Source organism: Parastagonospora nodorum, assembly GCF_000146915.1.
Source record: "Parastagonospora nodorum SN15 chromosome Unknown scaffold_3, whole genome shotgun sequence".
NCBI lineage: Eukaryota > Fungi > Ascomycota > Dothideomycetes > Pleosporales > Phaeosphaeriaceae > Parastagonospora > Parastagonospora nodorum.
The window spans coordinates 417,369-439,345 of record NW_001884551.1 but is presented as its reverse complement, the minus strand read 5'-3'; the positions used below and the strand labels follow the sequence as shown (position 1 = coordinate 439,345).

The following is a 21,977-nucleotide window of genomic DNA, read 5'->3' as shown; positions in this document are numbered from 1 at the left end:
ATTGTCGCTTGTTTGATCTTCGGAGCAGACATGCATAGTAATGAAAATCTTTTCTCAAGGGGGTCTCGCCTCTACTTTGACAGGGACTTCCATCGGCAACGGTGCCGATGGAGAGATATCGATAAGCCACGTGCGTGAGCCCAGCATCTCTCCTGAGGTATTCAGCTTCACCACAGCCCCAAGGTTTTCGGGCTGCGACTGTAATCAAACGCCCGGTCTAAGTCCGATCAATCAGACTCGCGAATGTATGCTTTTAGTCTATTCCTTCAGATCCACAGGCTTGCCACTGTCTTACTTCTTTACAATCTGACGGCATACCGTGGCTGCATAGCGCGTATGACGTGCATACCTAGGTACTCTATCTCAAGTAAGATTTGTCCTTTCTATCCATGGCCTCTGTTTGATCGATTCACCAATGATCAGCAAGACATGGGCGCAACTGCATCAGTTGGCATGCCGCGATACAACTTACCTTATGACCAACGCAACCGGCGCAGCAGATCATGAGCAGCTTCGTTTGGAAACACAGTCTAGACGCTCGTAGTTTGCTTGACTTTTCAGAGTTCATATGACGCGATCGTCTGCCTTGGCTCTTCTTCATGCTTCAGCTTGAACTCCAGGGTCGGTCTCTCTGTTTGGACCGGCATGTACATGTGCAAGACAGTTTTACTTTGCCCATAACGGACGCCCTGAGGCCTCTAACAGGACGCGGATCGGAGCTCGTCCCTCCATGCGGTGCGCAGACACTGTCTGTTTTCAACGTTCTCGCCGTTGATTGTATCCTGGTGTTCAGCACCTATCGGACCTGGCTGCTCAGAAACAGCGACAACTCCGAGTCTGGCTCCACTATCAAGTTTTCCTCCAAGGTCTCACCAGCCAGCCACGGCCTTCCCGGGCCAAACTCAGAGTCACGTTGAAGCACGTCGTCGCACTGCCAAGGCGGCGAGGCTTCTACAACCGCCCAAGCCTGTCCTACTGTTTCACCAACGCCAACACCCGCTCTATCGATTGGGAAGTTATATGTGCACAGATGCCTCTTTGGAGCTGTGACAAGCAGATGCATCCCGGCCATCACTCCTTGCATAAACCAACAAAACCTGAGGTCTCACTAACCCTTTATCATGATGTTCGTCTGACAGGTTGGAATTATAAGAAGACGAAACATCTGCGTTGCGCCCTTGTAATGTCAAACAAGCCAGTCAGCGGATGAACGGCATCATGTCTCCACTTTGGATTACTAGGATCCAGTTCCCGCAACCATGCTCGGACAATTCCCAGCGACGTTTTGTGGAAGATACAAGGATGAAATGGCTACCACAAATGTTGCCCAGCGTTTAGCCCTGAACGGCATCAAGGCCAGAGCGAGCAGCAGGTGACAATCTGACATTCGCAAGAGACGTTTTTGAGCCTGACAGCATCACGCTTTCAGCCGCATACCCTGCGTTGTGCCCGCCTTTGTGTTCAGCCCCTGCATGCGACAAAAGACCGGTGGTTGATTATCGCTGCACATGCTCTTGAAGCTTACGTACTGTATGACCTGGCGAGATATGAATAGCTGTTTGCCGTTGCATACATGGCATCAATGTAGCTGCAGACTGTTCTCAGGTCATTATTTTGTTGCGCGAACCTGCACGTGTGCTGTAATGGACGCGACATCTGCTCGAGGCAGCTCACTATGCCTGGAAACCCATTCTGATAGAATCTCCACGTAACGAGATTGGTTGCTTATTCAATTCTTACGTCTGTCTCTTGCCAGCGTATGCAATGAGAGGCCTGCTTGGGCGAGCACATCACGTGATGCGTGACCACCGCTAGGCCCATCTCGGAACGGCTCAAATGCCTGGTGGAAACGCTATAAGCCATTGGAGGTAAGGCCCTCGCCTCGCACAGTGACTACCTACGCAGAGCGTCGACATCCCGCGATAGCATTAGATCCTGACACGAGCCCTCTGCCGCCATTGACGGCATGCACTAACCACAAGTGCGGATTTCTTCCTTCCCCGGTTCATGTTTCCCGACATCAAGCTGGAGTTCTCTTATTTACCTGCAAACGTCTCCCTCTCGGGGTCTTTGCAGTATTTTCAGGATTTGTTCAATATGGTGAACATTCGTACCTTCGCCTCTGTCACATATTTAGCGCAAGTCGCCTTTCTAGGAGGCAATGCGCAGACCAATGGGTCCCAGCTCCTTGAAATCGTCCCGAAGCGTGAGGTTCTGTACGTGGGCGGACAATACACCAACATCACTGCAAGTCCTGAATTACCAAGAGCTTGGAATATTTCTAAGCACGGAAAATAGGGTACTACAACCAACTCCACGTCTCTAGCTATGATAGGGCAGATTTACGTCGAGAAGCTCTCTCCTCACCCGGCCCCAGCGAGTCCACCACTTCCCATTATCTTCATTGCAGGCGCGGCACAAACTGGCACCAATTTCCTTGAGACTCCTGATGGACGGCCTGGATGGGCATCATACTTCATCTCCAAAGGTCATACCGTCTACCTCTCAGACCAGCCGGCTCGTGGTCGCTCATTCTGGTTCCCTGGGCAAGGAAATCTTGGGTCTATTGGCCCTCCCAGCTCCGTGTCTGATATCTTCACCGACGTGGCGAATAATGGAAACCGATGGCCGCAGGCAAAGCTTCATACACAATGGCCCGGTACCGGTCGCATGGGTGATCCAACCTTCGACGCTTTTTATAGAAGCCAGGTGCAGCTTCAGACAGATCGCTTCATTGGCGAGGAACAGAATGCGCAGGCATATTCAGCGCTTGTAGACATTGTAGGCGCGTGTTATATAATCAGCCACTCACAGGCTGGTGCATATGGTATGTCCCTCCGAAAGTGTTATATCTTGGTGGTTTTGTTGACGCGAAACAGGCTGGAGAGTCGGAGATATGCGACCCGACCTTGTCAAGGGTATTGTTCAACTCGAGCCTTCAGGGCCTCCGTTCACGCTTCGCCCGCCGTTCGGAAGTGATCCTGCGTTCGCTTTCGGCCTCACGGACCTGGCCATCGGCTATAACCCGTCAGCAGGCAAGAACGCCGAAGACATTGAGACGGCCATTGAGCCTGCAATCGACGGTGATCACAACGACTGCATTATGCAAAAGGCCCCAGCAAAGCAGTTAACGAATTTGGCTAAGATCCCAGAACTTGTAGTGACTGGCGAAGCATCGTTCCATGCGCCATATGACTACTGCACTGTCAAGTATCTGGAGCAAGTTGGCGTAGATGTAGAGTATGCGGATCTGGGCAAGGAAGGCATCCATGGCAACGGCCACATGTTCTTCATGGAAAAGAACAACCTCGAGATCGCAGATCGAGTGAACCAGTGGTTGGAGAAGCACTAACCACCACGCAATAGACAATCAAAGGCACAATTGCTTCATCCCGTGGTGTCAGCACATCATCGTACTATTTTGGCCGCCCCTCCTTAGACCTGGCGCGTGCTTGTGTCAAAATGTCACTCGATGCGCCGATTCGACGCACCCACGCGGATCACTGCCAAAAGTAAAATCAAGCTTCGCGAGCTTCGCGAGGGACTTGCCGCAAAAGTGGCCGCAACTTGTCGCATCCTAGCCCCGGGGACCGTAGCTGCGCCGCAACAGCGCAGAACAGTCGCATTGTTATTCGAATAGACAGTCGCACTTCATCGCGCGGACTTTTGTCGCACGGTGCGCACTTCCTTCGTCCAATGTACACAACATAAGACGCCTGTCCCACGCCCCACTTGCACGAACTCCGTTCCGCCGTGCATGAGCCGCCTCCCGAACGCCTGAACGCCTCTTACGCCCACGATGGCAGCGGGGTCGCCTTCGCCAGAGTTCCTAGCCGAGACGAATGATCCAGGCCTGGACCAGCGAGTCAGCATTGCGTTTATCGTAATTGATACATTTTTTCTGGCGGTGTTCTATGTGAGTCGGTACTACAACCCCAAGGCGGTGGGGCTGCCGATGCTGGTGTGTAACACACTGTGCTATGTGTTATGTCTGGGGAGCGCTGTGACGGGGATTTGTAAGTATATCTCAACTTGTCCTATCGTGTGAATTACAAATTTGTGAGGAATAGCGACGACGTAAATGATCAAAGAATGCAAAGAAATGGGTTGTGAGCAGGCACAAACTGCAATGACTTCCATCGAGATGGAAACCATCGAATAGTCAACAGTGAACACTGACACTGACATATGATAGTAATGACCCAAATCGGTGGCGTAGGATACCATGTCGCGGCTGTGCCAGTAACAACATTCCAAACATGGCTGAAGTTGTCCAAGGTCCTCGAATTTACCTACACACCAGCAGTTATGTTCGCCAAACTTGCCGCTCTCTTCCTCTACTACCAAGTCTTTGAGGTCACAAGCTACCGTCGCGCCATCATTGGCATCGGCGTGATCATCATCCTTCAAGGCGTAATATCCTTCATCTTGGCATTCTCGATTTGTAGACCATTCCGATACTTTTGGACGCAGGCAGTAGATCCAGGCGATGGAACTTGTGGAGATGTAATGCTCTTCTACAAGAGCTACAGCATTCCGAGTCTGGTCACGGACGTGATGATGCTGATACTCCCGTGGCCGCTTCTGATCAAACTTCGAATGCCTCTGTCGGAGAAGATTGGTCTTTTCCTTACCTTTCTGGCTGCTTCAATGTAAGAAACGCAGATCTTCTCTAAGGAAGAGGAATGAGATTGACAACATACAGGGGTATCATTACCTGTGCCCTCCGCTTCAGTGTCTTCTTTACGACCCCTCTCTTCTCAGACGCAACATGGTACGCCTCCGGTGGGCCCATGATCTACGCCCTCGTCGAACCCTCCATCTACATGATCGCCAGTATTCTACCCACCACACGCCATCTCTACCGACGAATCCACCGAAGAGCGCGAGAGCTACGAAGCTCAGGACACGATAGCGAACCGAAGCATAGCAATCCAGGGGCGCAACTCGAGCGGATGGAGCCCGGCGACGCCGACGAGCGAGGACATGCTCAGCATGTGGACCCTCGGCAGACGCAAACAACAACGACTTCAAGTCAGGAAGAACTGACGTCTGGAGGATGGCAACAAAAACGACAGGCGTGGAAACAAAGGAGACCGGAGAAGAAAGTGGATAAGATCGAGAAGAAGGAAAAGCCTGCTAAGAGTGGTGGATTCAAGGGACATGATGTATCAACTATGGATTCTTCGGGGTCTTGAGGTAGCGCGATTTTCAACAAAACAGCTTTGAAATGTACTTTAAGAGTATGACGGATTTACGGGCATTTCGAAAGACTGGTCCCACGTCGGCCACGTCGGGAATCATACCTGTGATCTGAAAAGAAATTCGTGCTAGACATCTATCCCGAGATTACCTCCATAAGTCGCTCGCCGAGCAGTTGGAGTACACGTCGAGGACCGCGGTAGATGCTGTTGAGCATATTGTCAGCGTAAAGACAAGCCGATAGGTCCGAGAAAGTAATATAGAACGGGCGGTCGTTAGGAGGAAGGCCCCTGGATGTTTATATTGGAAGTCGAGCGAATGGATCGCAATGACATCATACGCGGCATCGGCGACGGCACTATGAGCAATCCGAGGAGCGCTGTAAGACACCATTTTTTTCAAAACAGCCAAAGTGTGTCTCACGTACGCCTGTAAAGCAAACGGAAGTGTAGTTAGGGTGATAGATGATTCGGTGGTTGCTCGGCTCAAGGCGCCCGAAGTCGGAGCGAATTGCGGCTTTCGGCGGGGTTCAAATGTCATCGTGGGGTAGCTTCGCAAGATTGCTTGTGAACAATTGAGCTCCAAAACACTGGTCATTCCTCTCTTCACGATTCCTGTACTGTAGCAATGCCTTCCCATAACATTGTTGTTCTCGCTGGTAAGCTGTTTCCTGAACAGAACGTGAGCAATGGGCTAATTGCAGCTAGGTGACGGTGTCGGCCCTGAGGTACAACAGCTGCGCCCGACTTGCATGCAGTAAGCTTACAAGGGAACACAGGTCGTCGCAGAGGCGTTCAAGATCCTCAAGGTTGTCGAGAAGCACACAGACAACACATTCAACTTCCAAGAGCACCTGTTTGGAGGTGTAAGTTTTTGACATCTGCGGCCAGTTTGAGCACCCGCTGACATCACACAGTGCTCAATAGATGCGCACAACAATCCTCTCACAGATGAAGCACTCGCAGCAGCAAAAGGCGCCGATGCGATCATTCTCGGTGCTGTCGGCGGACCAGTAGGACAACACCACCACTGACACAAACTTTCATGCTGACGATAGTCATAGAAATGGGGAACTGGAAAGGTGCGTCCTGAACAAGGTATCCTGAAGCTCCGCAAAGAGCTCGGAACGTTCGGAAACCTACGACCATGCTTCTTCGCGTCCGACTCGCTCGTCGACTCATCACCCCTCAAAGCCGAAAACGTCCGCGGCGTAAACTTCAACATCATCCGCGAACTCACTGGAGGCATATACTTTGGCGAGAGGAAAGAGGATGAGGGCGACGGCAAGGCCATGGACACGGAGCCATACAGCGTCGAGGAGATTGAGCGCGTTGTGCGGTTAGCGGGTAGCCTCGCATCTGCTGAGAACCCGCCGGTTCCCGTCTGGAGTTTGGACAAGGCAAACGTTCTTGCGACTTCGAGGTTATGGAGGAAGACATTCGAGCGCATCATGAAGGACGAGTACCCACACCTCAAGTCTGGAACCCACCTGATTGATTCGGCGGCCATGCTTATGATCAAGAACCCGAGAGCGCTGAACGGTGTTGTAGTTACAAGTAATCTGTTCGGTGACATTATCAGTGATGAGGCTAGTGTTATCCCGGGAAGTCTGGGTCTGCTACCAAGTGCCAGTTTGGGCGGTATTCCAGATGGCAAGACGAAGTTGAACGGCATCTACGAGCCCATTCACGGTATGTTCTGCACGTTCACTTGGGGGCTGCAATTGCTGATCAAGGACAGGTTCCGCACCCGATATTGCTGGCCAGGGCATCGTGAACCCCATCGCGACCATCCTGTCCATCAGTATGATGTTCAAGTACTCGCTGTGTCTGCCTGAGCTTGCGCTGAAGATTGACGAGGCAACAAAAATCACCATCGACAAGGGCGTACGAACCGGTGATATCGGAGGAACATCGAAAACGGCCGAGGTCGGTGATGCGATAGCTGCTGAGCTCGAGACTCTGTTGAAGAAGTAGAGTGAGTGAGCGCAAAAAAGAATTGCGTGGTGGAGAACAGCCATGTAGAGGGGTAGATAAAGAATACCTCGCTGAACAGTGAACATCAGTGATGTCGCCCAAAATGGCCAGCTTCGGAATGATTTTCGCTACGCTCGCACTTGTATGTTTCGTCCCTCATTGTTCTAATGTTGCAGAAACAGCCACTATGAAGCCACCATACTTGAGCTGTCATACTGATTTTGATGGTCGTGGCGAGGTTTGTAATTCCGGACAGGTGATGGCTCACGGCCATTGTTGCTGCCCTGGACAACTTACAACTTATGATTCTACACAGCTTGGCAACTGGTAGGATATGTCTGCACAAAGGCAAGGCGAGTCCAAGGCAAATGGAAACATGCGTGTCGTCTTATCGTTGCTACAGTATCCTTGATTCTCTGTTGTTTCTCATCAGTCGCATTGTATTTCCACTTCCATCACATCAAGTCAAATACCCGTATCATACATCCCTTCCCCATTTCAACACGCGAACATGCCGCCCCTCACCTTCTCCTGGGAATCAGGTCCAATGCACCACTTCCCCATCCCTAGCCCCACCAACACCGCGAATGACCTATCCGACAGTCACCAACATACTATCATCCGCGCCCTCAACAGCATCTACATCCAAGCCCCCTCCATCCCGCTTTCCTCATCCTTCCACTTCACTACCTACTGCTTAACCATCTACCGCTGCCTAACCGCCTACGACTCCCCCGAACTCGCGCGCATAACAGGCGAGACACAGGTCACGCCAGAACTCGACGCCCCGTTGCGCGCGTGGGGAGCGTGGCTGGAGAGCTGCGCAGCCCGCAGGAATAACTTCAGCGGCGTGATTTGTCGGGATTTCATGGATGAGTTTATCCCGGGGTTGCAGTGGCATTTTACTGCTCTATCGGGGAGGATGAGTGGGTCGGGGAATGTAGATGCGATGATGAAGGCGCATATGGAGAAGGTGTTTGGCGGGATGAGTAAGACGGAAGAATTGCCTGCCATGTTGTGTAATCATGATGGGACGATGGGAGAGTTTTCGGAGGGGTTGAGCGGGTGGGAACGGTGGATGGTGAAGAATTTGTGGGCGAAGAAGCGTAAGGAGGTGTGAAATTTTGGGACTGTAGGGTGGGATGGGAGGAAGAGGGAGGTTTTGTTCGTTGCTCGTGAGTAGAGAGTTTGGGAGGCGAGGCGGAGGTTGTGGGCTTGTGATACAGTGGAAAGTGTGTGGAGGGATTGATCGAGACATGTACAGAAAATGGGAGTCTGAGAGGTGTTAGGGAGATAAAGATGAGGTGCGGTGAGGAAGGTGATGTGTAGTTCATCGCCTGGTGTACTAGCGATATCTCACGGTCGCTTGTGCTGATGGAAGCAGAACAGTTTAGGCTCGAATACGATCAATTCGCTCGTCTTCTGTCGTTCTCCAGATTTACATGCCCTGCTTCATGGGCTTAAGATGCGCTCACAATTGTTGTTTTCCAGGTTCCAGCGGAACCACAATGGTGAGCACGATTATCCAGCCGCGTCTCAAATAATTAGACGTTTTAGAAACACATGAGGCAGTCGATAGACCGAAATCCACTGAAAATCGTATTAGGTTTTCAGTTGTGCGCACATCATGTTGTGTCTGAAAGGTCTTTCCATCAGCCCCTCACATCTGGGTTCCCGCGCATCTGCTCCAAGATTGTAATTGTGCACTATCTTCTCCATGGATACCGTTACGCTACTGTCAAGTAGATTCGATTCCGTTAAACCATGGATGTTCTAATGCCTGACGAGCTGTAAGCCTCTGTGACGGGTCCAGATTGTTCAATCCTCTGATCAAGTCCTTGAACGTCGAGTCAACATCCGGCCATTCTGAGAAGGGCACATATGGGATACAGTCTGCCGCCCGCTCCTCCCAGAGCATTCCAAGGACCTCGCACTTCGTTTCCTCATCACCAACATGCTTCATGAGACCATTCAACCCTTCTTTGTCTCCAAAATACGATATTTGGCGCTGCAGGCGAATGAACGCAGGTAGCGCACCTTTTGACTCGTGGAGTTTGAAGTCGTCGTCAGGCCCTAGTATGACACGCCCGAGGATAGCGTAGATGCACTTGTTTAGTTAGCAACGAGAAATCTTCGCTCATGCTAAGCACTTACTACCAGCCCAAATGAGTATAAGTCGGATGGCTTGTTCAGTTCCCCCTTGAAATGACCTTCAGGGCTGCGCCAGTTATCATTTCCAGCTAGCATTCCTTTGATGCACCTAGGCTTTGGGAGATAGGCTGCATTCTCAAGATCAGAAATTTGTACTTTTTCGATAACGACCTCTTGGTCCATATGACGGTGATTGACTAAGATGTTATTAGGCTTGACATCTGCTGGAGATCAGTCATTCATATTAACCAGGGAAATAACTGAATCTTCGGAATCACCTAAATGGACAACATCGCGATCGTGCATATCTGCAATTCCTTGCAAAGTAGCACTGAGGACTTCCTTTCGAGCTCGTAATGGGATGTCGTTCCGAACCAGACTTAAGAAATCATCATCCATGTATTCGTATACAAATATGCGCTGATTTGGGATGGTGTCCAACGGAAGTCGTATACGGGGAGTTTGAGCAAGTCTTGGTCGAATGTTCTCATTGAAGGCCGAGAAAATGCTTTGAGGTATGTCTTTCAATATGAATTGATCCTTTCCAGATCTACACAAGAACTAATTATTTTATCATAGAACAACATGGGAGGTGGATCGAACGATGCTAACCAAACGCGGCCAAAGTGAGGTCGTTCCTGTATCAACTTCTTGAGGCGATAACAACGTCCATTCGAGCCGACCAAATTGAGGGCTTTGAATGCAGTCATGTTGATGGTTCTTTGGGGAGTGTGAGGAAGGGGATGATCGTTGATAGATCGTAGGAGGCTTAGCGAGTCTTGGTGTCATACGCGAACATAGGGCGCTTGCAGATCAGTAGGTGGTTTGTTAGTGTCAATAGGGTGCCCATTCTTCACCATGATCATGACCAATTAGAGGTATCGCTTTGGCGCGCAGGTGGAAAGAGGCCGACGACCGTGCTGCGCTAGGGGGAGTAGTCGTAATAAATGGTATATAACAATTTTTTGAATCAACATTACATTTCTTCAGGTATGGTTATTTAGTGAGCCTTTCCAAGTCAACTTTGTCAAGCTCTTTACCACTTGGCATGAAGCATCTTTACACACCAATGCATGCATTAGTGCCCACCCACATAGTCATACAATCTAGGCCAACGCCAGGGTTCCATTTGACAAAGTAGGCAAGGGCGATGTTCTCGTAACTAATGATCTAGCTCCAGCTAACTCCATCATGGATAATAAAACTTCGTGCAACATGTCACCATCCCCGGCTGAGGAGGCTGAGGTGTCTGAATGCCATTGTCCGCAACAGCTTTTGTCGTTGGCTTGGTTGTAGTAGGCGGCCCGCCAATCAGTCCAACGCATACATGTACGCCTGCCTGCATCTCGGTACAGTCACTCCTAATGCTAGTATTCCATTTCAAGAAGTCTGCAAAGCTGACATGCTCCTAGCTTATGACTTGGTCGCCAACTGGTCACCATGCCTGACTGAGTGTGTTGTGGAGTCTGAGCGCCGTTACCTGGAGGAATGGTAGAAGACAGTTTGCGGGTGGCGGTGGTAGCTCCGCCGATAATCCCAACGCAGACATTGACTTCGGCCCACAAACTAGGGCACCATCGACAAACTCCTGGACGTTGACCTGAAAAATCCAGGCTTCATTCTCTTACCCGTTTGCAGTCCAGAGCGCGCCTTCCAATCCTGGGAGACAAGCACAAGCCCCTATCATCCTTGCGTGTCAACTGGGGCATCTATTAGTATAGATCTTCGTCGACCAGGTGCATTTGCATGGGATTAAATGAGAACAAACTTCAGAGTGCGTGCCACTCAAAGGTTGGCGGATGCTTGTCATCGTCCAGTAGTATAGTTGAACGATAGGGCACTTGATATCCAAGAAGCCCTATTTCTCTCGCAAAGCAGCCTTCTTCTTCCTCAAATCTGCAAAAATCCCATCCATCATCGCCACCATATCAATCCGGCAAAATTCCCACCACGCCTCCTGCGAGTCAATCGTGTTCCCTACATACACCTCCCTCGGATGCAGCCTCGCCAGCGGCCACAAGCTCGTCGGCCTCAACGCAAACGTCGCCAGCAGCGGGTATACCTCAGTAAACACCAAGCTCGACAGCACCTTGAGCTCGCCCTGGTACCCTGGCGACATCGCATCCAGCATGCCTGCCGGATACTCGATTGTATCCACCAGTCTCACGAATCCTCCTTTGTCGCCGAAACACGGCCCGAAGGGTACTGGCGGACGCTCGATTTCTGGCTCCGGATGCGCGTAGGATGAATAGGACTGTGCGTCGATGACGAGGAAGTCTTGCGCCCACATACGGCCCAGTGTCGGTAGCATGGTATACGTCTCTTTGAAATGCTTTTTCGCGGCTTCGATATCTCCTTCTGCAATGCCCAAATCCCGGCCATCGTACATCTCGAGGCCAGCCCTATCTGCGATGCTGTCGAAGCCTTGGATCCACTCCCCACTTCTGGAGTTGTCCATGTCGGCGCGGAGTTTGGCCATGAAATCTGCCCATTCAGTGTCAGTCTGGTTATACGTGAGGCGGTAGCAGACGAAACCCCATTGATGGGTTTTGGGATCACGGCCGTTTGCGATATAGAAGTCCATGCGTCCTTTTAGGATGGCGATCCATTGCTCATCAGCCGGGGGTGCAGGTGCACCGCGAAGGGCGCTGCGAATCTCAGCGCGGTTGCGACGACCTTCATGATAGTGCGCGATCAGAGTTTCCTGGTCTTGAAATCTTGGTGCTGCTGGTTGAGGGCCTTTCTTCATTTGCGCAACGAGCTCTGATATATCTTTCGGTGGCTTTTGCTCGGTTGCAGCTTCCGCATCCTGCGCTTTCAACATTTTCTCCATGTGCGTCCACGATTTTGTGGCCGCTAGCTTCTGGTAGAGGTCGTCACGAATATCCAAAGATAGGACAGAGGCGTTGCTTGATGCCTTGTGGCCCTTGAAGCCTGTCATCGGTATACCCAGAGTGTAATCTACCTTCGTTATCATGGCGTTGAGGTCCTGCACACACTCGTAAAGTTTTTTCCCTGCAGCCCCAACAGCCTGTTGATCGTCACCGGCGCTTTCGAGCGTAACAGTGTACTCTGCAAATGCGCGGCTTTGCACTTCGTCGACCCGGTCTACTAGCCACTGATGCGTCCGCTCCGACATGGCTGAGATTCGGGCATAGAAGTACTCTGCCCACATGGCTGCGAGATCGAGTTTTTGCGGAACTCCGTTCTTCTCGCGACGATCATTGACAGGTGCTGCGAACTCAACGTGCTTGTCGACCAGGAAGTTGAACCCAGCACGCATGCGATGTTGTACCGATTCTTCATTCCACCATTTGAAAATAGCCAGAATGTCATTTATCAGCTCCATGAGATTTCGGTAATTGGCCGGATCACCCATCTGTCTTTGCAGCCAGCGGTTGCGATTCATCGGAGCCATGCCTTGCCACAACTTGGCTTGGAGCGGCAACAGTCTTGCCGGGAATTGTGCATACGGCGGGACGCTGAGATCAGTACCCTTGTAGGGAGCTCCAAATAGAGGTGAGAGAGCATCTTGACACGACGTATCTTTGATCTTCGTTGGGCCCTCAGCCCATCTGTGGGAGGGGGTATGAAGAAGACCGAGTTCTTCCATTGTCATCGGAGGAGGAGATGTTCTGGTGCCATCTGGAAGAAGGCCAGTAGTAGCATAGTTTGCAAAGCGGCTCAACTCATGTGGTGGGATGAGTGGTACAGCTACGACATTAGTGGATTTTATGGATCACTGCACAATTGCAACTCACAGACCACGAGCCTTAGCAGCTGCTCGTGACTCCAGGTAGCATGGTCGCCGAACCAATACTTCTCGACGCGTTCTATCTCATCGATGTCCATGTTGCGTAATTCATCGTCTTGGATATCGTTTTGGTTGGGAGGCGTTCTACCATCTCCGCTCGTTGAGTAAGATTGAAGTGGCCAACGGGTGAGATTGATCTTGATGGCAGAACAGAGAGGTGTTCGTAAGCGGCGCGTAGCAACAGTCAAATCGTGCCGCGCGGCTCTACATAATTGTCGGAAAAACATCACTGTTGCATTCGTTTCTTCTCGAGCATCGTGAGTCTGGTTCCTAGATGGACGACCATAGCGCAGTGTCAGGGTGGTGTGGTAAAGTTCGGTGCCCCTGAACCGGCAATATTGCGGCACGCTTGATAGAACTAATACAGCAAGACTGCTTCGACACTCTTAAAAATGCCCGGTACCAGAGGGATAAAGCAGCGAAAAGCTCTAGGAAGTTGCAGAGCTTCAACTCGACGGAATTTTCACTGGCGCGAACATCTGTGATGACTGATACGAACCTTCTCAAGAATAGCTTCAACCGAGAGAAGTATCAAGTTTACCAGAATAGCAATCTTCCATCGAAGCTAAAACATGATTGCTCTTAACTTAAGCAAATTAATCTCTATAGACTACAAAGTTTATGGGATCTTCGGCCGTAGCACTCCAATGCAACCAAACCCAGTCGTTTTGTACTCCCCACATAGCGGGGCCACACCACGAAAATCTAGACTCCCCTCGTTGCGGATCCACCACCCCCCGTCGATCTCCATACACAGCTTTACCATCTCTCACATGATCGTATCTTCCTTCATCCTGCTCAGATTTGACAATATAAGTTGACCAAAATACTTGCTCTCCATCAATCAAGACTATCACATCTTGAGTCCGCATCGGTGGTTTAGTGGTAAAATTAGCCGTTGCCATCTGTATCAGATCAATTCGGCTAGCCCCGGGTTCGATTCCCGGCCGATGCAAAGTTTACTTTTTGCTGTTTTGGGGTGGTCTGGTGGTGTTGTGGTTGATCGGGACGATGAATTATCCTTGGGGGGTAGGTGGGGAAATTTGGTGGGAGATACCATCGATTTATCAATGCCCAAACGGACGATTAGAATGTCTGCAGTGTTAGTATTGGGACTGATTCATTTTGCTATCATTTTGCGCTTGTGGTGGTGACGCGAAGTTTTGAAATGTGCAGGTCACGTGGACGCAGCTGGGTGTAATGACACCATGATGCGCTAGCTAGGACATCTTTGAGACCGAGAATCATCGGAATAGAACATCGCAATGTCGGCAGGGAGTCATGGTGATCAAACACAATGATTATATTAATGGGTCGGAGATGTTAGATTCTGGAGATGCAAGTGGCATGATTCCAAAGATCGACATTTACATCTCATAACCACACCGAGATGAAGGGCCGAAAGTCGTTGTTTTTGGTTGATGTCCAGAAAGACAGTGGCCTGATTTGGCACTTGGCTGCTTTCACATGTTGTGGGTGAACCCATCATACACCCTGTTTACCACTTCTTAGTTTCGCAGTAGTTGATAGTCTACAAGGTTGGCTTGCCATGTCAAGAACATAAAGTTATCGGATCTTGGTCAGTTGATTGCCCATCTTTCTCCAAGTTACCCACGATGCTCAGTCCGAATACAGTCAGACGTCTTCTACAATAAAGACCAGTCAGATGAAGGGGCTACGTAGTGCTTATGATCATGAGCCCAAAAGAAGAATGACAAAGTTCGGCGCAGTGTTCAAGCACATCCCTGCAGCAAATGTCGTTGCGCCGGGAACATAAAAGTTCGTAGATCCCGAGAATCGTGGTACCGGTACCTGACCAGTGTTTCAGGTTTGAAGCGACATGACAACCAAGTTTGCGGTTCATGGAAGGGAGGGATTGCACTGATGCTGATCGAGGCGACGCACCACGCGAGTGCGGAGAAGTCTGGAATTTTGCAAGGCACGCGGGTAATCGGTTGCGTCATACTCTGCCTGCCGGTTCGGGGGCACTGGAAGCTCGGGAAATTGCGACTGGCGGTCGATCGGATTGCAAACAGTCAGCCTGAAACAGTGAAACGAGGGTCCAGGGTGACGTTTACCTACTGCAACGGCTGGCTGGCGTAGTTGCAGTGACGTTAGTGTGATACAAGAGCAAAATGAGTGCCACAGTCAAAGGGAAGCCAGCAAATCCTACCGCGATCAAATGCCGACGTCTGCAAAAGTGTGTTTGCAGAAGGTTCATATTCATGACCTTGCCCCTGACATGGCCAACTAACCAAAGGGATGCCGACCGGCGAGAAGCGTCAAACGCCTGATGGCAGTGCCACTTCCGTGTTGCCAAGTCACTTAAAGTGATTGACACAGCCGAAATGGAAGCTCGTTGCCGGCGGTTGTTACAGGAGATCGGCGCATGGAGGGGATCTAGACCTGCGGCTCACTGTTTGCACCTGTTTCCCGATCCTGCAGATGGAAAACCAAGATCGTTGATTAACGTAGGCCAAGGAGAGATTTCGAAAGTCGTGCCAAAACATGATTGGGCGAGCATCAAAAAGCAGAAGCCGCGTCCTACTCCTCCTACTGTACTCCTACGTATACCTAGCATGACGTTACTAACGTGGCTGGAAGAGTCTAGCCGGCTCCACAAGCTGAGAAGATGCATGCGGGATCCGGATGCTTGGTCAAAGGCAGCATCTCCAAGTTGTGATTGGTACAGCAAGAGAAAAGCCGTCGAAATAAAGGCTTGTTGAGCGGCTTGTTGAGGACATTTACGCAGGAGACGCGAATTTTGCTTTTCGGGACTCGCATGCCGTGCTGGACAAAGAACATGTGCTGACCGCCTCTCGATGCCGAAGTAGACCCATCGCCGTAACAAAGTTGAATCGGAAGTGTCCTTATTAGCATAAATCGGATGCTGTCGGCAATCGCTGGCTGGTTGCACTGCAGGCAGCCTTTCGAGCTGGGTGTACGTAACCTTGCGTGGTAGACGGCATGAAGTCGAGTATGAAGACTACACATGCTTGAAGCCCAAAGACAATCAGGGTTTGGTTGCTGTCTCCATCCTAGGCGAGAGGAGATACCACTTGTCCTCGAGGCTGCAAGCTGTTCTATTGTGTGTCACAGTGAGCAACACACCAGCGGCATGATGTCGCAACCCTGAAATGGTTGTTGAGGGTCCATGGGCTGTTTCTTGTACACACCGGAGCCCGGGCAATCTAGTTTGACGGGCGGGTGTGCTGCCACGATAACCATCTCTTCACCGGCTCCATGCTCCTCTACTGCCTGTTTCAGGTTATGTTTTCGACCATAGCACAACTGCTGCTAGGAGTAGAGTTGGCTTGTCAGCGACCAAACCCACGGTTCGTTACGAAGATCTGGTCGCGCCATGTTCCACAATGACGGATAAGCGAGAACTCAAATCGCAGACTCGGTATCCTACAGGACGGAGGTTGCGGAGGCCAAAAGTGGTCTCCGCCGCGGACGAGTCGATGTGCGACAACAGAAAGCCGCCGTCGATGAAGTGGCGAAAGTGAAGCGTGCATCTGTTGATGAGCCGTGCTCGTGCCCCATAACAAGGTGGGCGCGGGCGGTGAATGGTCAGGGGGCCCGAAATGGAAGGAGATTTTCGTCGTTCCGCCGCGCCTATCCAAGCTCGGCTGGTGATTGGTAGCGCCTTCCCATAATAGCAGAGCTCCACCGCGTTACTCGCGTCATCCTAGCCCATGTCTACGAAAGGGTGGAGACATGCTGGGCGATGTCGTCTTCGCCAGCATGAGCCGGGCCAACGACTGCTGGAAGACATGTCTGCAGCTTGTTGCAACACCAATGCATCAACTCCGTGTACATGGCCCAAGATTGCTTGCAATCAAAGGAAATGATATGGTGCGCTGGAGGGGAACATCAAACAGACCTCATCTCGCGCCCTTCTCCACATCTTGGCAATCACAATTAATCCATCTCCGACATTTTGTCTGGTGGTAAATCGCGCCTGTCAAATGGTGAATCGTCGGCCGCACCCCGTGCCGCGGACCCTGCCCAGAAGTAGCAGTGTTGATGTGATGCATGCACAACGGGAAAAAGCAACGGGGTCCTGCAGCCCACGGTGCACATGTGTTGAAAAATTTCGAACAGCAAGTCCTCGAGAGTCTTGTTTCGCGGCCTGTTCCCGGCAAGCGAGGTACACCCGGAAAGAGTTGAACCAAGCAGCAGAGGAAGCAGCGCGCAATTCGCAGTGGCGATAGGCGGACGCTCCATGGAGAGGCGGGGAACGTGTCGGTGAGCTTTCAACACCATGGAGCATGACCACTCAGTGCTCTTATCGTATGCAAGCAGGGATGGGGACCCCTGCTGGGCGCTGCGCAGGCCACGAAATCCGTCGCTGAAGTGCATCTTGGTTGCTGCACCAGAGACGGTGTATCCACCGCTCTTCACCATCTCCTGCAAACGGCTCAGCCGCAGGTGTGGGTTCGTTGAGCGGCGTCGTCGTGTGGTTGGACAGTGTCTGCCCTCGACGCAAGTCCTTACCAGAAGCGCGTTCGTATTTGGGCGTGCTAAACGCGTCTAGGATATTCCACGCCTGTGTGGCCTCTCCACAGCATAGGGAAATACGACGAGAGGTTGGTAGATTGCCCGCAGCCGTGACGAGTTGCTGTGTGTGGTGGACCCTGGAATGGGCGAGCATGCGTTTGTGTGCTCGTTGCTCAGAAGCTACCAGGGCGTGGAATGGAGCAGAATGCGATTAGGCGGTGACGGAGCATGAACCTCTGTTGTGCGTCTACCCATGCATCGCGATGCTCCTTGCACGGCAACAGTGCCCTGCTTCTGATGCTGGAGGATCAACAAGTACCCAGTTAGCAGTTGGACGTCAAACTTGGCGGGCCGCAATATGGAGCTGCAGCACAGCAGCAGGGGCGGCGCGAGCAATTGCTATATCAAATGCGCTCGAGCACTCTATAGGCCGGGTGCGGGCTGGGATCAGGCAGTGAAGCCGTGAACTCGCCGCGCAGATGCGATTGAGAGCATGAGGAATCATGGAGACGCCACCGGCGGGAGGACGTCGACCATCGATCGGCTCGACTGCGGATGTGCCACCGTCTACAGCCTTGCTCCCCTCAGTCGTAGGCCGAAGTGAATGAACGCCAGTGCGCTGTGCACGTAAGCTGGCCTCTTTGCATCCACGCTTGCATAACAGTGCGGGAACAGCAACTGCAGTGCCAGAAACGACATCGCAACCTTACCTAGCCGCAGCTCGCAGCCTCGAAGAGCGTGAAAGTCGACTCCCGTGACAGCCTCGGAGACCAGCTAGCACGGTGCCCAGCAGTCTACTGGCGTGAGCAGAGCGTAAGTTATTGATCCTCCATGTCTAGATTAGCGTGTGCAGCAGCGCATAGACCAGACTTTACCCCTTGAGCACAACTTCAACTCTTCACCCGCCAACGCCGACGCCTCACCCTCCATCCTCTATTATTTCCTTCTGCTTGTTGATTGACCGTTCGTCCTCTCCAGCGCAGTTCCGTCGCCGCCACCTACACATCGTCCAATGCAGGTTTAATTGTCCTGCTCGAGGAGGCTTGGTACACGCTGCCATCTCCGTCGATTCACGACAGCCTCTCCAGAGCCCCCCGACCGGCATCTTTGCATTCTATTCTGTGTTTTAATAGTTTCTCTGTTTTTGTTTCGCATCAGGTACAGCTCCTTGACTCTTTTCGTTTGCACAGCGCCCGAGAAGAAAAGAGGGGGTGTCCTCGGCTCCCTTTAGTTGTCGAGCTCCTTGTCCTGGTCTCTCAGCGACTGAGCCCGCACTCACCACACCACACACCACACACTCCACACCACATTTCATCACCCCACTCGCGTCCCGCACCGCCACACAGCGCTCTGCTAATACTCGTGGCAATTGCAGGTTTTTACCCTGGTGCTACTTTCCACGCACCTGCCGCCGCGTGCCCACGCCGATCTCGATCGAGCATCCCATCACCGGAGCGTTTACGGGTACTGATGGCTCAGGTACTCGCGCCCATCGTCCAGACATCCGGAACCAGTACAATGCCATATTCGCCCTCCGATGGCTACCAAAACGCGCCGTCACAGCCACATCACCAGCAACAACGCGGCTCGCAGATGCCACGAAATCAGGCGTATAATGGGCATTCCAGTGGCACGGGGTACAGAGGTACGCCTACGACTACGCCAATAGCACCATACGCCTTCTCCAGCACGCCTCCTCTGCGCCAGGAGAACAGGTCCGTTTCGTTACCGCAACCTCAGGTCTCGCAGCAGGCACCCAGCCACGTGAACCACGCGCGCCTGGGACACCCCTCCCACCCCTCATCCTCATCCGACTCGACCGTCTCGACTTCGGGCTCCTCCAACCGCTCCGTGGCCAACCCATCGCATGTAGTCAAGGAAGGGGAGAACAGGAAACCAAATGACAGCGCGGCGTCATCCATCACGCTATCCACCTCGGTGCTTGACCTGTCGTTCTCTGTGGGCGATGCCCCAACGAAGCCTTCGCCTGGTCGCTATAGGCGCGGGGCTGGGAGAACAGACTCTTCGACTAGCATACCCACCGCTGCATCTACCCCAACGCAGCGCTCGTCGGCTACCACGCCCACCCAAGCCTCGCCAGCCCTACCCACATTGGACACTGACTTGACTGGCCCTGCACGGCCGGGACACAACCGGACTATCAGCGCCGATGATTCTTCGCTTGGTCGCTCAGGTGGTGGAGATGCAGCAAAGAGGTACAGGAGACGCAGTTTCAATGGCCTCGATGGCAACGCGATTGCTGCAAACATGGCTTCGATGCACGTCGGTTCCACCACTGCAGAGAGCACAACAGTCAGCACAGCCTCAGCGGAACCGACAAGACCTGCCTCCAGCGCAGGAAGACAGGGCAGCCGGCCTGCATCCAGCCACAGTCATGATAGACAAGGCAGTGCGGGCAGCGCCTCCTCGAAGGCTTCTTCACGCTCACAAGTAAGTCTTCTAACACCTCCGGGTCCATCCAGGCTGATATGCTCTTAGACCCGCACAGAGGCACCTGCACCTCGTACATATGCTTCCGTCGCAGGTGGCGCCACCCCAAAGGCCTCGGAAGCCGCGAGACGACATGCTCCCTCCCCACTGTCGCATCCCATCTCGCCATCCGAACCACCAAGCCCTGCTAGGCCACAAGGCATGCCCAGCGCTGCTGTCCAGCATCTCACAGCTGTCAATGACAAGGATAAGGGCATGAAGTCTCGTCTACGTCGTGCATTCTCATTTGGCAGCGCTGCCGAACTTAGACGTGCTTCAGCGGAGAATAACATTTCCGCGGAGCGTGCGAAACTTCGCAAGGACAGATATCAAAATGAAGAGGATGCTGAACAAGCAGCAATTATCGCTAAACAGGAAGCTGCGGGTATCGGTGCTGGTATCTACTCTGGTCAGGGAGGCATGGGCTCCACCGACAATTTGTCTGTTGCTTCGGCTGCCTCGTCCGCATCGATAATGCTCCGAAAAATGGGCCACGGCATGAAAAAAGGCTCCAGGTCCATCAAGGGACTCTTCAGGCCAAAGTCGGTTATCGGTGTGCCAGCTGCTGATGGTCCCATCACAAGACCTAGTGTCGGAGAAGTCTCACTAGTCACAGTTGAGGCTGAAAGACAAAAGGTCAACGTGAACGCCGATCCTCACGACCAGGCTCGTGGTGGCACCGGCTACCCTAGACTGGAGCGGAACTCGATCGATGCTGGACGAAGCGCTGAGATAGTGAACCCCTCCATCGCGAGCGACTCCTTGACGAGGAAGAGCATTGTTGGCAGTGATCGCGAAAGAGCGGAAGTCCTATCGAATATCAAGAAGGGCATCCTAAAACGTAAGTTGCCTTTTTCCAACTCGCCAGACAGATACTGACTCGAAGCAGGCAACGGAACCGGTTCCGACTCTGGATCCCCTGTCCTACGCCCAACAGACAAAGCTCCTAGCTTCAGGTCGAATTCGCCGAGCACGCCCAACGACAAGGGCTCCGTTCGCAATGAGGACTACTTTGCGAGACCTCGCATTCCGAATGGAAGCACGAGAAGTCTTCCAAGCACTCCGCAAGGTAGCAAAGGAAACATCACCTTCAGCCCGCGTATCCAGTTCCACGATGCGTGGTCTCCTCAGGACTATGACCGCCGAGGAGACATTGCAACCTGCAATAGGCTCACGCCTATGCTTGCACAGCAAATCAAGGAAGAGCTCAATTCCTTCAAAATGGTATGAGACGTCGAACACGATAACATGAACCTCGCTAACTCGTCGATTAGGAAATGGAGGTCCACGAGCTCTCCAAACCTCACACCCATTTCTTCTAATGATTATGCATTCATCATTTGGACATGGCGTCTTGGCGAAAACTTTTGAAGTCTGCGCTTGCGCACTGGGGCAACAGCATTTACGAGTTGACCGTCAGCTCACTTCCATGTTCTGGGTACTACGGACTTGTCTCTTCTATCTTAGCGAGCATTTGTGGTGACATAAAGACTTTACTGTTGGAGACGGACAGGCAAAGCAAGAAGGGAGTTGCATGCATGGTGAAAAGACAAGCCAAACGCAAAATGAGGTCTAGCTCCAGCTAGTCATCTCTTTGCTTTTGTATTCTCACTCGAACGGGCTGCTTTCTTCAAGCAACGCCTTTTGTCTTGAGATGATCTCCTTGCTCTCTTCCATTTTCCGGCGTGGATTTTGTCTTTGGTTTTTTTTAACTCGTCTCAAATCTTTCCTAGTCATTAGTCAGTCTGTCTCTGCGACTCGATTTACTGTAGAGAAAAACCACACGTCTAGCGAAGTTTAGAAGGACGTCAACTTGGGCTGGCTTAAGGGTCCTTGCGTTT

General features: G+C 52.0%; 14 protein-coding genes and 1 non-coding gene across 15 annotated transcripts; 10 read left to right on the top strand and 5 right to left on the bottom strand.

The window, feature by feature from the left end:
• Positions 1 to 1,259: 1,259 nt before the first annotated feature.
• Positions 1,260 to 1,376, top strand: SNOG_02044 (hypothetical protein; the record flags this gene model as incomplete). Its single annotated transcript, XM_001792611.1, has 1 exon — positions 1,260 to 1,376. One exon carries the CDS (start codon positions 1,260 to 1,262, stop codon positions 1,374 to 1,376), a length of 117 nt encoding a protein of 38 aa, XP_001792663.1.
• A 721-nt stretch (positions 1,377 to 2,097) lies between these two features.
• Positions 2,098 to 3,352, top strand: SNOG_02043 (hypothetical protein; the record flags this gene model as incomplete). Its single annotated transcript, XM_001792610.1, has 3 exons — positions 2,098 to 2,247; positions 2,341 to 2,827; positions 2,880 to 3,352. 3 exons carry the CDS (start codon positions 2,098 to 2,100, stop codon positions 3,350 to 3,352), a joined length of 1,110 nt encoding a protein of 369 aa, XP_001792662.1.
• Positions 3,353 to 3,799: 447 nt separating this feature from the next.
• On the top strand, positions 3,800 to 5,198 carry SNOG_02042 (hypothetical protein; the record flags this gene model as incomplete). Its single annotated transcript, XM_001792609.1, has 3 exons — positions 3,800 to 4,016; positions 4,196 to 4,652; positions 4,706 to 5,198. 3 exons carry the CDS (start codon positions 3,800 to 3,802, stop codon positions 5,196 to 5,198), a joined length of 1,167 nt encoding a protein of 388 aa, XP_001792661.1.
• A 570-nt stretch (positions 5,199 to 5,768) lies between these two features.
• SNOG_02041 (hypothetical protein) lies at positions 5,769 to 7,322 on the top strand. Its single transcript, XM_001792608.1, has 6 exons — positions 5,769 to 5,860; positions 5,910 to 5,929; positions 5,981 to 6,067; positions 6,119 to 6,214; positions 6,266 to 6,893; positions 6,943 to 7,322. The coding sequence occupies exons 1-6, from the start codon at positions 5,830 to 5,832 to the stop codon at positions 7,176 to 7,178; spliced, it is 1,098 nt and encodes a 365-aa protein (XP_001792660.1). The 5' UTR covers positions 5,769 to 5,829; the 3' UTR covers positions 7,179 to 7,322.
• SNOG_02040 (hypothetical protein) lies at positions 7,282 to 7,590 on the top strand (the record flags this gene model as incomplete). Its single annotated transcript, XM_001792607.1, has 2 exons — positions 7,282 to 7,416; positions 7,510 to 7,590. 2 exons carry the CDS (start codon positions 7,282 to 7,284, stop codon positions 7,588 to 7,590), a joined length of 216 nt encoding a protein of 71 aa, XP_001792659.1.
• A 99-nt stretch (positions 7,591 to 7,689) lies between these two features.
• On the top strand, positions 7,690 to 8,298 carry SNOG_02039 (hypothetical protein; the record flags this gene model as incomplete). Its single annotated transcript, XM_001792606.1, has 1 exon — positions 7,690 to 8,298. The coding sequence occupies one exon, from the start codon at positions 7,690 to 7,692 to the stop codon at positions 8,296 to 8,298; it is 609 nt and encodes a 202-aa protein (XP_001792658.1).
• Positions 8,299 to 8,916: 618 nt separating this feature from the next.
• Positions 8,917 to 10,039, bottom strand: SNOG_02038 (hypothetical protein; the record flags this gene model as incomplete). Its single annotated transcript, XM_001792605.1, has 4 exons — positions 8,917 to 9,285; positions 9,333 to 9,550; positions 9,608 to 9,837; positions 9,942 to 10,039. 4 exons carry the CDS (start codon positions 10,037 to 10,039, stop codon positions 8,917 to 8,919), a joined length of 915 nt encoding a protein of 304 aa, XP_001792657.1.
• Positions 10,040 to 10,544: 505 nt separating this feature from the next.
• On the top strand, positions 10,545 to 11,045 carry SNOG_02037 (hypothetical protein; the record flags this gene model as incomplete). Its single annotated transcript, XM_001792604.1, has 3 exons — positions 10,545 to 10,590; positions 10,742 to 10,820; positions 10,943 to 11,045. 3 exons carry the CDS (start codon positions 10,545 to 10,547, stop codon positions 11,043 to 11,045), a joined length of 228 nt encoding a protein of 75 aa, XP_001792656.1.
• Positions 11,046 to 11,187: 142 nt separating this feature from the next.
• On the bottom strand, positions 11,188 to 13,181 carry SNOG_02036 (hypothetical protein; the record flags this gene model as incomplete). Its single annotated transcript, XM_001792603.1, has 2 exons — positions 11,188 to 12,974; positions 13,091 to 13,181. The coding sequence occupies 2 exons, from the start codon at positions 13,179 to 13,181 to the stop codon at positions 11,188 to 11,190; spliced, it is 1,878 nt and encodes a 625-aa protein (XP_001792655.1).
• Positions 13,182 to 14,011: 830 nt separating this feature from the next.
• On the top strand, positions 14,012 to 14,098 carry SNOG_16644. Its single transcript is given in 2 exon segments — positions 14,012 to 14,047; positions 14,064 to 14,098. It is a non-coding gene; the product is annotated as a tRNA-Gly (tRNA).
• Positions 14,099 to 16,181: 2,083 nt separating this feature from the next.
• On the bottom strand, positions 16,182 to 16,371 carry SNOG_02035 (hypothetical protein; the record flags this gene model as incomplete). The annotated part of the gene is made up of 2 exons (XM_001792602.1): positions 16,182 to 16,226; positions 16,255 to 16,371. 2 exons carry the CDS (start codon positions 16,369 to 16,371, stop codon positions 16,182 to 16,184), a joined length of 162 nt encoding a protein of 53 aa, XP_001792654.1.
• A 143-nt stretch (positions 16,372 to 16,514) lies between these two features.
• On the top strand, positions 16,515 to 16,652 carry SNOG_02034 (hypothetical protein; the record flags this gene model as incomplete). Its single annotated transcript, XM_001792601.1, is given in 2 exon segments — positions 16,515 to 16,549; positions 16,568 to 16,652. 2 exon segments carry the CDS (start codon positions 16,515 to 16,517, stop codon positions 16,650 to 16,652), a joined length of 120 nt encoding a protein of 39 aa, XP_001792653.1.
• A 193-nt stretch (positions 16,653 to 16,845) lies between these two features.
• Positions 16,846 to 17,053, bottom strand: SNOG_02033 (hypothetical protein; the record flags this gene model as incomplete). The annotated part of the gene is made up of 2 exons (XM_001792600.1): positions 16,846 to 16,923; positions 17,030 to 17,053. 2 exons carry the CDS (start codon positions 17,051 to 17,053, stop codon positions 16,846 to 16,848), a joined length of 102 nt encoding a protein of 33 aa, XP_001792652.1.
• A 14-nt stretch (positions 17,054 to 17,067) lies between these two features.
• SNOG_02032 (hypothetical protein) lies at positions 17,068 to 17,508 on the bottom strand (the record flags this gene model as incomplete). The annotated part of the gene is made up of 2 exons (XM_001792599.1): positions 17,068 to 17,150; positions 17,301 to 17,508. 2 exons carry the CDS (start codon positions 17,506 to 17,508, stop codon positions 17,068 to 17,070), a joined length of 291 nt encoding a protein of 96 aa, XP_001792651.1.
• A 1,656-nt stretch (positions 17,509 to 19,164) lies between these two features.
• On the top strand, positions 19,165 to 21,458 carry SNOG_02031 (hypothetical protein; the record flags this gene model as incomplete). Its single annotated transcript, XM_001792598.1, has 5 exons — positions 19,165 to 19,291; positions 19,316 to 20,097; positions 20,146 to 20,977; positions 21,026 to 21,360; positions 21,411 to 21,458. The coding sequence occupies 5 exons, from the start codon at positions 19,165 to 19,167 to the stop codon at positions 21,456 to 21,458; spliced, it is 2,124 nt and encodes a 707-aa protein (XP_001792650.1).
• Between the last annotated feature and the right edge of the window lie 519 nt (positions 21,459 to 21,977).